Here is an 11,774-nt window from a genome sequence, read left to right on the forward strand (position 1 = left end):
GCTGCCATTTCCTGGTAAATTTGCCCGGTTGCTCTAGATTGGCTTGGAGATTACATGTGTCGTTGTTGTTCTAGATGACATAGAATATCTTAGTATCATCTGCAAACATTTACTAGATATCAGAGTGAATTACCTCTGGCATGTTGTTAATAAACACTACAAACAAGAATGAACCAAAGACGATCTCTTGTGGCATCCCACTCTTCACACTTGCTGCTGTGGACAAATGTTCTTCAATCCTGACTTATTGAATTTAGTTCTTGAGAAAGAATTTGATTCACTCAAGTAGCTTCTCTTTGATGCCATATTTGTTGAGTTTCAACAGGAGCCGGCTGAGCAACTGTCCCAAGCATTTGGCAAAGTCCAGAGATACGGCATCTATACATGTTTGGTTTAGTGTCCAGATATCTAGTGTTTCAAGTAGTCGGGTTATGCAGGAGGGCCTTTCATTTATGAACCCATGCTGAACATATTAGCATTCACTCTCTTTCATAATAACAGAATGGAAGTGGTTATTCGTATGTAGCCATACCCCAAATTCTATTCATATGTAACGCAGCCTTGTTATGCTTCCCCCCCCCCCCCAAAATTTCTGCTACTTTTGCAGAGTAAACAAGGTCGTTGCTCAATTCTTCCCCAAAGAAGGCGGCTCGAGCGAATGCCAGAGAGTGACGATGTCCGCTCTAGTCTTTATTCACCTCTATGGTTCTGCTGCACAACTGGCTTGCTAGCTAGCTAGCCGACGAATTGAAATGGTAACGTCCGAATAATTTTGTAAATTTGGTTTATGTATGGAAAACTAACGAGGTTACCGTTACACCGTGTGTTCAAAGTCTCGTATTAACAGATGTTAGTATCGGATTAACGGTTACTAATTTTAGTTTGTGTGTGCTAGCCAACTAGGATAACTGTGCTAATGTTAGCTTCCCCTTTTCTGTTTTAATGTAGCTTGTAGTTAGCTTAGCTAACCTTCGTTGTAGAACGGTGTCTGTATTTCAACACCTTTTAACCGACAGCTTTATTTATAGCTCTTACAGAACAACATTAGCTTTGATTGTTGTTATCTTAAAATGCTTCCTACCTTTGCTCATCGTTTTTTTTTTTCGAGTACATATTCGAATCATTGAATTATCAGTGCTTACAGTAAAAATACTTTAGTAACAGGTGTCCTGTCAAAGAGTGACTTCTACCAACAGAAACACAATCTGTTATTGTGTGCATCCGTTTGTGTGGAGAAGGATTACTAAAAATCTAATTAACAGGTTTTCAGCAATCCCGGTGAAGGCTGACGTTGCCAAAGAAGGTTTTATGATCCAGATGGTAGCGAGTGAAGTCACCCCACTGCGAACTCACCCCAGTCCAGGTGAAGTCACCTCACTCCAGCTATCCATGCTTTAAAGTTAGGGACCTGCCAGTGTGACGTGTAGAACTGGACAGTGCTCCCTGCTCCCTAACAATTACATTGCCCTACCTTAAAACATCATCTCACTAACAAAACATGAGTAAGAAAAGTATTATGCTTCTAGTATGTATAAATAATGTATTACACGAACATACCAGAATTGAAATATTGTGTTACTGGAGTGGGGTGACTTCACCTGGGGTGAGTTCGCAGTGGGATGACGTCACTATGAACCATCTAGATAGGTCTGTCCAGGCTCAGGACTTAAAATCTACATTTCTGTCTTGTGGGTAGAATTTGTTTTTGGTTTGTAAATCAGGACTTGAACTTCCTTTTATAATAGCTTGATTAACAAAGCAGGTTTAAGATAGGTCATGGCTATTGTTACGATATCCGGAACTGTGTGTTGGTAGGTTATTATTACGACCATGAGGTGACATCCCAACCCTAACCTTAATAACCCAAATCTTTCAGCGATACATGAACCCAAAGAATAACTGAAACAAAAAATGTTGGTTGATATGAAGGGAGTTTAAAACAAAAATAAAAAGTTGTCCATCGGAGAATCGAACCCCTGTCTCCCACATGACTGGTGGGGATATTTACCACTATAATAATGAGGAGCTAGCAACACACTGAGTCACAGAACATTAATTATGGTGACTGCCATAATAATAGCCCCAACATTTAGAATTACAGCTGCCGTAACTGTAACCAGTGGTGGGCACAGTTCCGATAATCTGATAACATAATTATCGAAGATAATGTTTTCATTATCGGATTATCTTTTTTAGATAACTTTAAAAACCATTATCGGACTAATTATCTTCCGATACATTTTTGTCCGATAACTTTTAGACCGATAGCATAGTAAACAAAGATGAACAGTGACAAACACTTTTAAAATTTAAAATAAGTTGAGCACCTACCTGTTAAAAGTTTCAAAGTGTTCAAAGACAAAAGTGTGGCCTCATTGTTTGGGTCTGTTGTCACTTTTAATATTATTAGAAGCTATTGTGGCGTTAAAACTCAAATTCAGTTTATTAGTAGTTGCAAATGTACCAGAGAGAATATTGGAATTTATCGGTTATCTGAAACTTCCGATACATTTTTTGGGTGGTTTATCGTTTTATCTTTATCAAAGATAACTTTTCAGTTATCTGATTATCTGTTATCAAAGTTAATTTTTTGGTTATCTGTGCCCACCACTGACTGTAACCACTTTGTTTAAGATACAAACAGTGTGAGCAGGGTTTTGTATTCCCTGGTGTATGTGTCTGTAGACAAGATAACCCAAAAACAACTGGACATATTTCCTTTAAACCTGGTAGGAATGTTACTTTGATAGATAACTAAAGGTGATTAGATTTTGGAGTAGTTTGGTCAAAGGTCAAGGAAAATGTCTCAACAACCAAGAAGTCAACATGGATGATCAAAAGCATATATTGATTAGCAAACTATTTGTGACTGATTGGTATGAATAACTTAATAATAAAGTCACACAGAATTCATACAGTCCCCCAAAAAATAGACATGTATTTACTTGTACATTTATATTGTGATGTGTTAAGCTCTTATGCATCAGCCCTTTGTTGCTTTTAATTTTATGAATAATATGTCTTTCATGGGTTGTGTACTTTCCATTCATTGGATTTGGTTTCTAAAATGAAATTCACAACCTATGTTGCATCTAGAAAGTATTCACAGCACTGCATTTTTCCACATTTTATATGTTACAGCCTTAGTCCAAAATGGATGAAATTCATTTTTTCCCCTCAGAGTTCTACACACTATACCCCATAATGACAATGTGAAAAAAGTTTGAGATTTTTGCACATTTATTAAAACAAAAAAAAAACTAAGAAATCACGTGTACGTAAGTATTCACAGCCTTTGCCATGAAGCTCATAATTGAGCTCACATACAACCTGTTTCCACGGATCATCCTTGAGATGTTTCTACAGCTTAATTGGAGTCCATCTGGGGAAATTCAGTTGATTGGAAGTGCTTTGGAAAGGCACACACCTGTCTACAAATAAGGTCCCACAGTTAATGCATGTCAGAGCACAAACCAAGCATGAATTCAAAGGATTTTTCTGTAGACCTCAGAGATAGGATTATTTCGAGGCACAAATCTGGGGGAAGGGTACAGAAAAGTTTCTGCTGCGTTGAAGGTCCCAATGAGCACACTGGCCTCCATCTGTAAATGGAAGACATTCAGATCCACCAGGACTCTTCCGAAACTGGCCACCCGTCTAAACTGAGTAATTGGGGGAGAAGGGCCTTAGTCAGGGAGTTGACCAAGCGCTCAATGGTCACTCTGTCAGCACTCTAACATTCCTCTGTGGAGAGTGGAGAACCTTTCAGAAGGACAACCATCTCGGCAGCAATCCACCAATCAAGCCTGTATAGTAGAGTGGCCGGATGGAAGCCACTCCTTAGCACAAGGCACATGGCAGCCCACCTGCCATGTGCCAAAGTTTGCCAAAAGGCTCCTGAAAGACTCTCAGACCATGAGAAACAAAATTCTCTGGTCTGATGAGACAAAGATTGAACTCGTTGACATGAATGCCAGGCGTCATGTTTGGAGGAAACCAGGAACTGGGAGACTTGTCAGGATTGAGGGAAAGATGAATGCAACAATGTACAGAGACATCCTGGATGAAAACCTGCTCCAGAGCGCTCTTGACCTCAGACTGGGGTGACAGTTCATCTTTCAGCAGGACAGTGACCCTAAACACACAGCCAAGATTTCAAATTCTGTGAATGTCCTTGAGTGTCCCAGCCAGAGTCCAGCCCTGAATCCAATTGAACATCTCTGGAGAGATCACAAAATGGCTGTGTACCGACGCTCCCCATCCAACATGATGGAACTTGACAGGTGCTGCAAAGAGGAATGGACAAAACTGCCCAAAGATTGGTGCACCAAGCTTATGGCATCATATTCAAGAAGACCTGAAGCTGTAATTGCTTCCAAATGTCCTTTCACAAAGTATTGAGCAAAGGGTGTGAATTCTTATATACTTATGATTTCTTTTTTTTATTATAATTTTTTTTATTTCAAATAAATTTGCAAGAATTTCAAAAGAACTTGATTTTTCATGTCATTATGGGGTGCTGTGCATAGAATGTTGAGGGGAAAAATAAATTTACTCCATTTTGGAATTAGGCTGTAATGTAACAAAAAGTGAAGCGCTGTGAATACTTTCCAGATGCACTGTATGATTGAAAGCCTTTTATTGTTTACTCAAGAAAAAAATGTTCATGTAGCCATTGTTTTTGGCACCAAAAATAGTTGGTTAAAATATGGTTGGTTCTGTGGTGGTGCTCTTCCCTCCCAGCCAGAAGGACTGTGGATTGAAAGCCCACTAGGTTCATTCTTCATTTACTTTTGGAATTGCGTCAAGAAGCGCGTCTGGCATAAACCTTTGGCCAGATCCATATTCGGAGCTATACTACATCATTCCATCAAAGTGCATTTCATATTCAAGTAGCTTACAAAATCAAAGAATTGGTCACTAAATCAAAAATATCACTCATTTAATCACCGACCATCTGTTTCGTAATGTTGGACCTTCAAACAGCTGAAAGTAAAGCACCCTGTAGCCTTTGCAAAATTACCTATGTGTCAGAAAATATTAGAAAATAACTGAGGTTTTATTTTTATTACCACCACCAACGAAATTGGGCAGAGGTTATGTTTTCACCACTGTTTGTATATCTGTTTGGGAACAGCCTGGAAGCCACAATTTTTCATATATCATTATGAAATTTTTACAGATGATTCATATTCCGATAGGCAAGAACTGATTCAATTTTCACAGTCAAAGTCAGGAAAAGGCTTTGAAAATTGGAAAAATCCATATCTTTTAACATTGAATGGATTTTTAAGAAATTCAAAACTCTGTCAAAAAAGATAAAATTTCTTTCATAATTGAGAGTGTTATGTTGGATGGTATCCTTTTTTCCATTGACAAAGTCTGATCCAGATTACAGATTTTGTAGCCATTTAAGTGTAGCATTGAAAACCCCATTTAATGTATATTTTACATTAGATCTTAATTAAACGTGTTCCAATCACTCTCATATTTGAAAGTGAGGTGCAGAGTGACACTATCACCTGACAAAGTTTAATCTGGATCTGGTCCAGACTGTGGATTTTATTAACATTTGAATTTAATATTGAAAAGCCCATTTGGTGTACATTTTGCATTACATCTCAATCAAAAGTGTCTCAGTCACTCTCATATTTCTGTTATGGATTTACCTACACCACCAAAATTGGATGGAGGGTCCGATTTTATGCCTGTTTGTGTATGTTCCAGTTATCAATTGGAAACCAACTGCCAAAAAGCAGTGACAAATTGTGCATTAGCAGAGATAACCAATGCTCTGAAAATTATCTGAAAAAGAATTCAGAAACAGAAAAAGTTAGGGAAAAACCCAAAAGTGACAACACCACATAGAACTGTGATTTAAATACATGAACTAAATACATACTCCTGACATTTGTTCACATCAAGTTTAGCTTATGAAAAGCCACTTCTAACAGGACTTGGACCTTCAGTTTTTTTTTCCAAGGTCAAAACTGGTGGAATTAGAAACTAGTGTTGGCAGAGGTTTGCACCCTACAAGCATGGTGCTATAGTTATTTATTTATTTATTCACATCTGTTGTTGAACATTTGTGTTGAGATGGGTGCAAAAGATAGCATCAAAAAATAAAGTTTACTGGTAAAATTTCAAAAAATTACTTAAAACATGTTTTTTCTTTTAGAATCATAAATATAATGAATGACAAGTACCCAGACATAATTATTATTACTTATAATTCTGCTTACTCATCATTTCTGTTGCATGTTTTTTTTTTCTTTCTTTTTAAAGGATGTGTTCTTAATGATCCGGCGTCACAAGACCACAATTTTCACAGATGCTAAGGAGTCCACCACTGTCTATGAACTGAAGCGCATTGTAGAAGGTATTCTTAAGAGACCACCTGAAGATCAGCTGCTCTATAAAGTGAGTTTAGGGCATTTGTTTTCCACATAATTTAAACCTTGTTAAGTAATTCAAATTTAAATTTTCAGAGTTTTGTTGTGGAATGTGATGAGAAATGTTTTGGGACTGAACTTTGCATCCTAACTGGCTGCAGCATACCCCCCCCCCCCCCCCCCCCCCCCCCCCCCGACCAAAACAAGTTCACAGCCTGCTGAATGTGACGTGCAGCCAATCAGAAAGCGAGGTGATGGACGTACGGAGCGGAAAATAAAATCAAAACAGCTGTTCCGACTTACCAGAAAGTCCGGCGGTCACGCTGTCTCCACTCCTTTAAAGAACGCCTTTTCTTTTTCTTTTTGTATCGTTTTTTTTCCCTCTGTTTTAAATAGTCCACAAAATACCTCCGTTTGTTTACGCTGAAGTCACGTTTAATCTCGAGAGATTTTGCGAGATTTCATGTCTGAGCTGTGAATGTTCGTGCGTGAAATCTGTACAACCAAACCTGTCAGATCCATGATTTTTTTTATCTTCACGTGTGTGGTCTCTCAGGTTTTGGAAACCTAAAGATAATTTTAAGATCCTGTTGTGTGAACCAGGCTTAAGTGAATAAATAATTCTTGGTGATGTCTGAAACACAATATATATGTTATTTGAAAAGAAAACAATTTTTTAGGCTTTTTGATGTTTCTGTGACACTCGGTTGTCTTTCCCCCTCCCCCTCCCTTAACAGGATGACCAGTTACTAGAAGACAGCAAAACTCTTGGTGACTGTGGATTCACCAACCAGACTGCCAGACCTCAGGCTCCAGCCACAGTTGGTCTGGCTTTCCGCATCAATGGTGTGTGACTCTAAATATCACTCACATGTAGGGTTTTTCTTTTTCTTCAGGGTCTTCATTTAAAGTGTGTTTTTGAAGTGACACCAAATATTTCCATTTTTTTTCTTTGCTTTTATACACACTTTATATTTTCTGTGTTGATATCACATTTCATTTGATTACAAGTCAGTAATTGTGTAGCAGGTGTCCTGGGGCCTGATGTCTAAGCATGATTTCCACGATTAATCGCATTGTTATACGCAAAATCCAAAAATGAATTCAAAAGTAGTGCATGGCACAATTTTATTTGATATGTTTTGCATTATGAATGAAAGCGTCATAACACTTGTTCTGCAAACACTTAACAACAGCATTTTGTTTATGCAGTTGCAGTCAACAGGGTTCTCAGTTGTTTTTTTTTCTCAGCATAATGGGATGGAAAAATATCACCTAAAAAACCAGGGGTTCAGGGATGCTTAGGTCCCCCCCACCCGAGGCTTTTGCAATATGGGCTTATAAAGGGCCTTCTTTGTTTGTCTAAATAAATATACCAAAATTTGAAGTCCAGACAGAAGAGAACATTTCTGCGTTTCAAAATGTGAGGAAAGTGTTTCCAAAAACACCACCAATTTGAGGTTGAAGCTGCACAGGAGACCTTCATCTGGTTAAATGTGCTGAGAGTTCAGCTCACCTGTCGTCTCTGCAAACTCACACCTGCTGCTTTGCTTATAAATAAAACAAGGCTCTTCAAACAGCAACTATCTTATTATTTAATGCTGCGTTTACACATAACAACGACAAGTCACGAATGCCACGAAGTACACATTCTTGGCTGCTGATCACGAATGTGATTATTCGGGGCAGAGGCGTCAGGTGTCCTCAGGAACTGCTGCAACCTGTTACCACACGTTACGATTAATGGCACGTGTTGCTGGAGAATTATCAGGAACCATTACGCACTGTCAAGAATAGTGTTTCGCGTTGTTGTGCGCTATTGTGCGTAACAGCACATCGTTAAGTTCTGTCACGTTGTGAACGAGGCGAATTGTCTCCACACACACACCCACATGCATAGTTGGGCTCTGCGCCATGGAGTGGCGCAGAGAGGAGGAGGAGATGGACAGAGCCAGATGTGTGGCTTCATGCGGCTCTCGTCTCGCGCATTTTACCAAACATCAGGCACATGCAGCAGGTGGAACACCTGCAGGAGCGCGCTGAAGAGCACTGAAATTAGACTTTTAGCCGACTTGGTGTCAGCAATCAAACTGAATGCAGTGCAGCAGGGTTTGATTGTGCGTACGCTTCTTCCTCCACCAAACTGGAGGAGGTGCAGAGATGTCTGGCTGCACGTGAGTCTCCTCTCGCTCCTCTGGTTGCTCAGACTCGTTCTCATGCTCATCGGTTACAACAGCAGGTGGAACACCTGCAGGAGCGTCCTGAGGAGCTTCAGCATGAACTGTGGAATGACATTTGGAGCCGAGTTTATTTGTGCGCACGTGACAGAAAACGAATTCGTCGTGGCGCACAGTGAAATGTGACACCGCGTTACAAGTCGTGTCAAAACTTGACAGTTTCCGTGTCACTTCGTAATAACGCGTTACAGTTTGGGCTCCAAGAACCATCACAGGAACCACTACGAACGTTGTCACGTTATATTAAGGATCACTACTCATCAAGACGGATCAATACGCTCAGTTGCGACCTCCACGACGTGAGACGAAATGAGGGTGGTGTGTGACATTCGTGGAAGATTTTTTTTGACAGGCAAAAACATGCTCCACGAATATCAAGAATATCACGCACTATTAAGAAACCTATTCAGATGCGTTAAGTCACATTAAGAATATCAGGAATGTGTCACGAATGACAGAAAAATGACATTCGTAACGCGTCTTGGTTATGTGTAAACGCACCTTAAAAAAATAAATGTCCAAGGGTCATTATCACATTAATCAAGAAATCATCTCATCTGAAACAACAACAGATGAGTTATGGTTTTAATTTACAGACAAACATCAAAGATTTCTAAAGAACTTTTTTTTTTACTTAAAACTATTTTAATTACAAGTTAGAAAAAAAATCCATAACAATTTTCTTGAATAAACTGCTGGGTATAAATTAGCAGTCCTGATGTTCCTGACACACATCTACACTATTCTGTGTTTTGGCCTGATGCCTTGTTTCTTTTGGCTTTAAAGTGGATATGACACTTAAAGACAACATAGTCTTATTACATGTAACAAAGGTTATATAATTCGGTCAATCTAAGTGTTTTGGGAAAATGGATGTGGTTCTCCCGTTATATACAACATTTGAATGTCCCGCCACTGAAAAATGTGCATGCCCCGTGACCAGCTTCCCGCTAAGCACCAAACCTGAAATACGTCACTGCCTGTAAACCGCATTGGCTTGCACGCTTGGCGGCCGTTGTTTACACTTTTTTAGCGGCAGAAATTTTGATTAAACACAGCTCTCAGGGACTTGTTTGTCGATATGGCTGACCAGTGTGTCGCAGCATATTGCGCAAACACAAGGGCGAAAGGTTTTAGCCTTTTCAAGTCCAGGCAGATTGATAGAAAGCTGCGGTGTTGTGCGATGCACGAAATGTCAGGCTGCCACTCCCGCCGCTTGCACACCCACATTTGCTCCCGACAGCAGACACTTTCCTCTACCGTCTCCATGTTCTCACACCACTCACAGGAACACATAAAATGTCAACCCCAAATAATATGTTCACAATAATCTTGAAATGGTCAAGGAACTTGTAAAAATATCAGTGCAATACGTAGTAAACACGGCGGCGGCATGTTCACTGTTGTTTTCGGCAATCTTTTTCAAAACTTTTGCTGTTTATTTCCTATTCTTTCGTGAAAATAACGTAACTAAACACAGATGAATGCAATGCCAGGCACTCGAAAACGGCAAAAACCCGAAGGTAATGACGGTGGTCTGCAAGTAGTAGCTACACTATCATGGCTCTGGAAAAATAACAAAGCGGTAAACAGACGGTGGAATCGAAAATGCTATAATTATAGTGTTATAAACAGCAGCAACAAAAATCAAAGCCTCCCTTGCCATTCCGTATTCTGCAGCCTTTCAAAATCCATCGGAATTGGCACGTCTCTTGCCTCTGCTTCGACTCCACCATAAGCACCGTCGGCATTATTTTTGCTGCCAGAATGCTCCTGGTTTGAATGTTCGTCCGAAAGATACGGCTCGAATCTGTAGGATCTAATCACTGCTGCGACATCCTCAGGATCCGAGTCAGTCTCGATTTCCTCACAGAAATAATCCACACTTGAAGAGGAGTCAGAAAAGTTCTCGATCTCGTCACTGTCCATGCTGAGGTCTATCTGTTCCTGTTGTCAATCTAACAGAGAAAGACGGGACTCTACACGCTGTGATGTCACAGCATCACGTGACTGCTGATGGAACGTTGCCAGCGCGCTTTCCAAGAAACACACTTTTGAGAAGCTGTACAAACTTTATTTCTCAGTGATAATGATTAAAACCACTTTCCACTTATTATACTGTATGTATATGTTTGATATTTATATCAGTTTTACCACATTTTTTAGGTGTCATATCCACTTTAAAGTAAGGCTGTTAAAAAGATTAATAAAAAAACTATGGCTTTCCTTCACATTATTTAATGCTCAAAATGCACACAATAGTGTTTCCGAGGGTTATAAATTTAAAAATATTCCTGGGGAAGCTGGCCCCGGTCCCCCTATCCTGCAGCATTCAAGATTCAAACAACTTTATTGTTCCCTAAAAGGGCAACTCATATCACACTCAGTTACCTCAGACAAAAAAATACAGCAATTGATCTACAGTTATTACTAGTTGAACGTGATAATGGCACACATCAGAATTAAAACAACCGCACATATGCATTTGATTGTTTATGTACGCTAAACTTTGAAACAGTCCGTCATCCGAATTGAGGCAGTGGGAGTATGGGCTGCTGCAGCTTTCCATGCCTCCCGGGGTGGCAGAGTGGAGGCCGGGGGTGGGGCAGAAACACAAGGGGGGTGGTAGGGGTGGGAGGGGAAAGGTGCGCGTCATGTGTGCAAATAAGTTTATATCAGTCTCTGTCCATATGTGTATAAAGCCTGGAATTGCCTTGACAACAGCAGGCTGTAGGAGAGAGCATAAGGCCAGATAAGAGGGGAGCCGAATGCTTCACCAAGGCTGTTGAAATCCTTCTGGAGGAAAAACAAGCGGGACGTTTTGACCTTCGGTAGCTGATAAGGCTGCCATGTTTTGGGTTCAGGCAGGGGGACACAGAAATTCCATTTGCGGCTCCTCTGACCTTCGAAATCCAATTTATCAATATTCCCTGGTCTCCATCTTCATTTACAAGGCAGATACTTGCTTTGAGTTGTTTTCCAACTTGCGTTTGAGTTCAAAAGTTAACGCAGTCTGAGATTGTACCACCTTGCCCACCTCGTTAATCATGACAGACAGTTGTGGGGTTGTGGTTCTGGTAGCAGCCGTCTTGTCAGTTTTCCGGTAGGTCAGGGCAGCACATAACCCAATCAGCCCCAGCCCTCC

The 11,774-nt window shown here is 40.1% G+C and overlaps 1 protein-coding gene across 1 annotated transcript in view; it reads left to right on the forward strand.

Moving 5' to 3' along the window:
- The first annotated feature begins 655 nt into the window (after window positions 1-655).
- Window positions 656-11,774, forward strand: part of LOC117531109 (elongin-B) — a 13,897-nt gene continuing 2,778 nt past the window's right edge. Inside the window, exons 1-3 of the mRNA XM_034194147.1 lie at window positions 656-755; window positions 6,286-6,420; window positions 7,130-7,238. Coding sequence (XP_034050038.1) covers window positions 753-755; window positions 6,286-6,420; window positions 7,130-7,238 — 247 coding nt within the window. The 5' untranslated portion in view covers window positions 656-752. The remainder of the gene's footprint in view (window positions 756-6,285; window positions 6,421-7,129; window positions 7,239-11,774) is intronic.

The sequence above is a fragment of the Thalassophryne amazonica genome, chromosome 18, assembly GCF_902500255.1.
Source record: "Thalassophryne amazonica chromosome 18, fThaAma1.1, whole genome shotgun sequence".
Lineage (NCBI taxonomy): Eukaryota > Metazoa > Chordata > Actinopteri > Batrachoidiformes > Batrachoididae > Thalassophryne > Thalassophryne amazonica.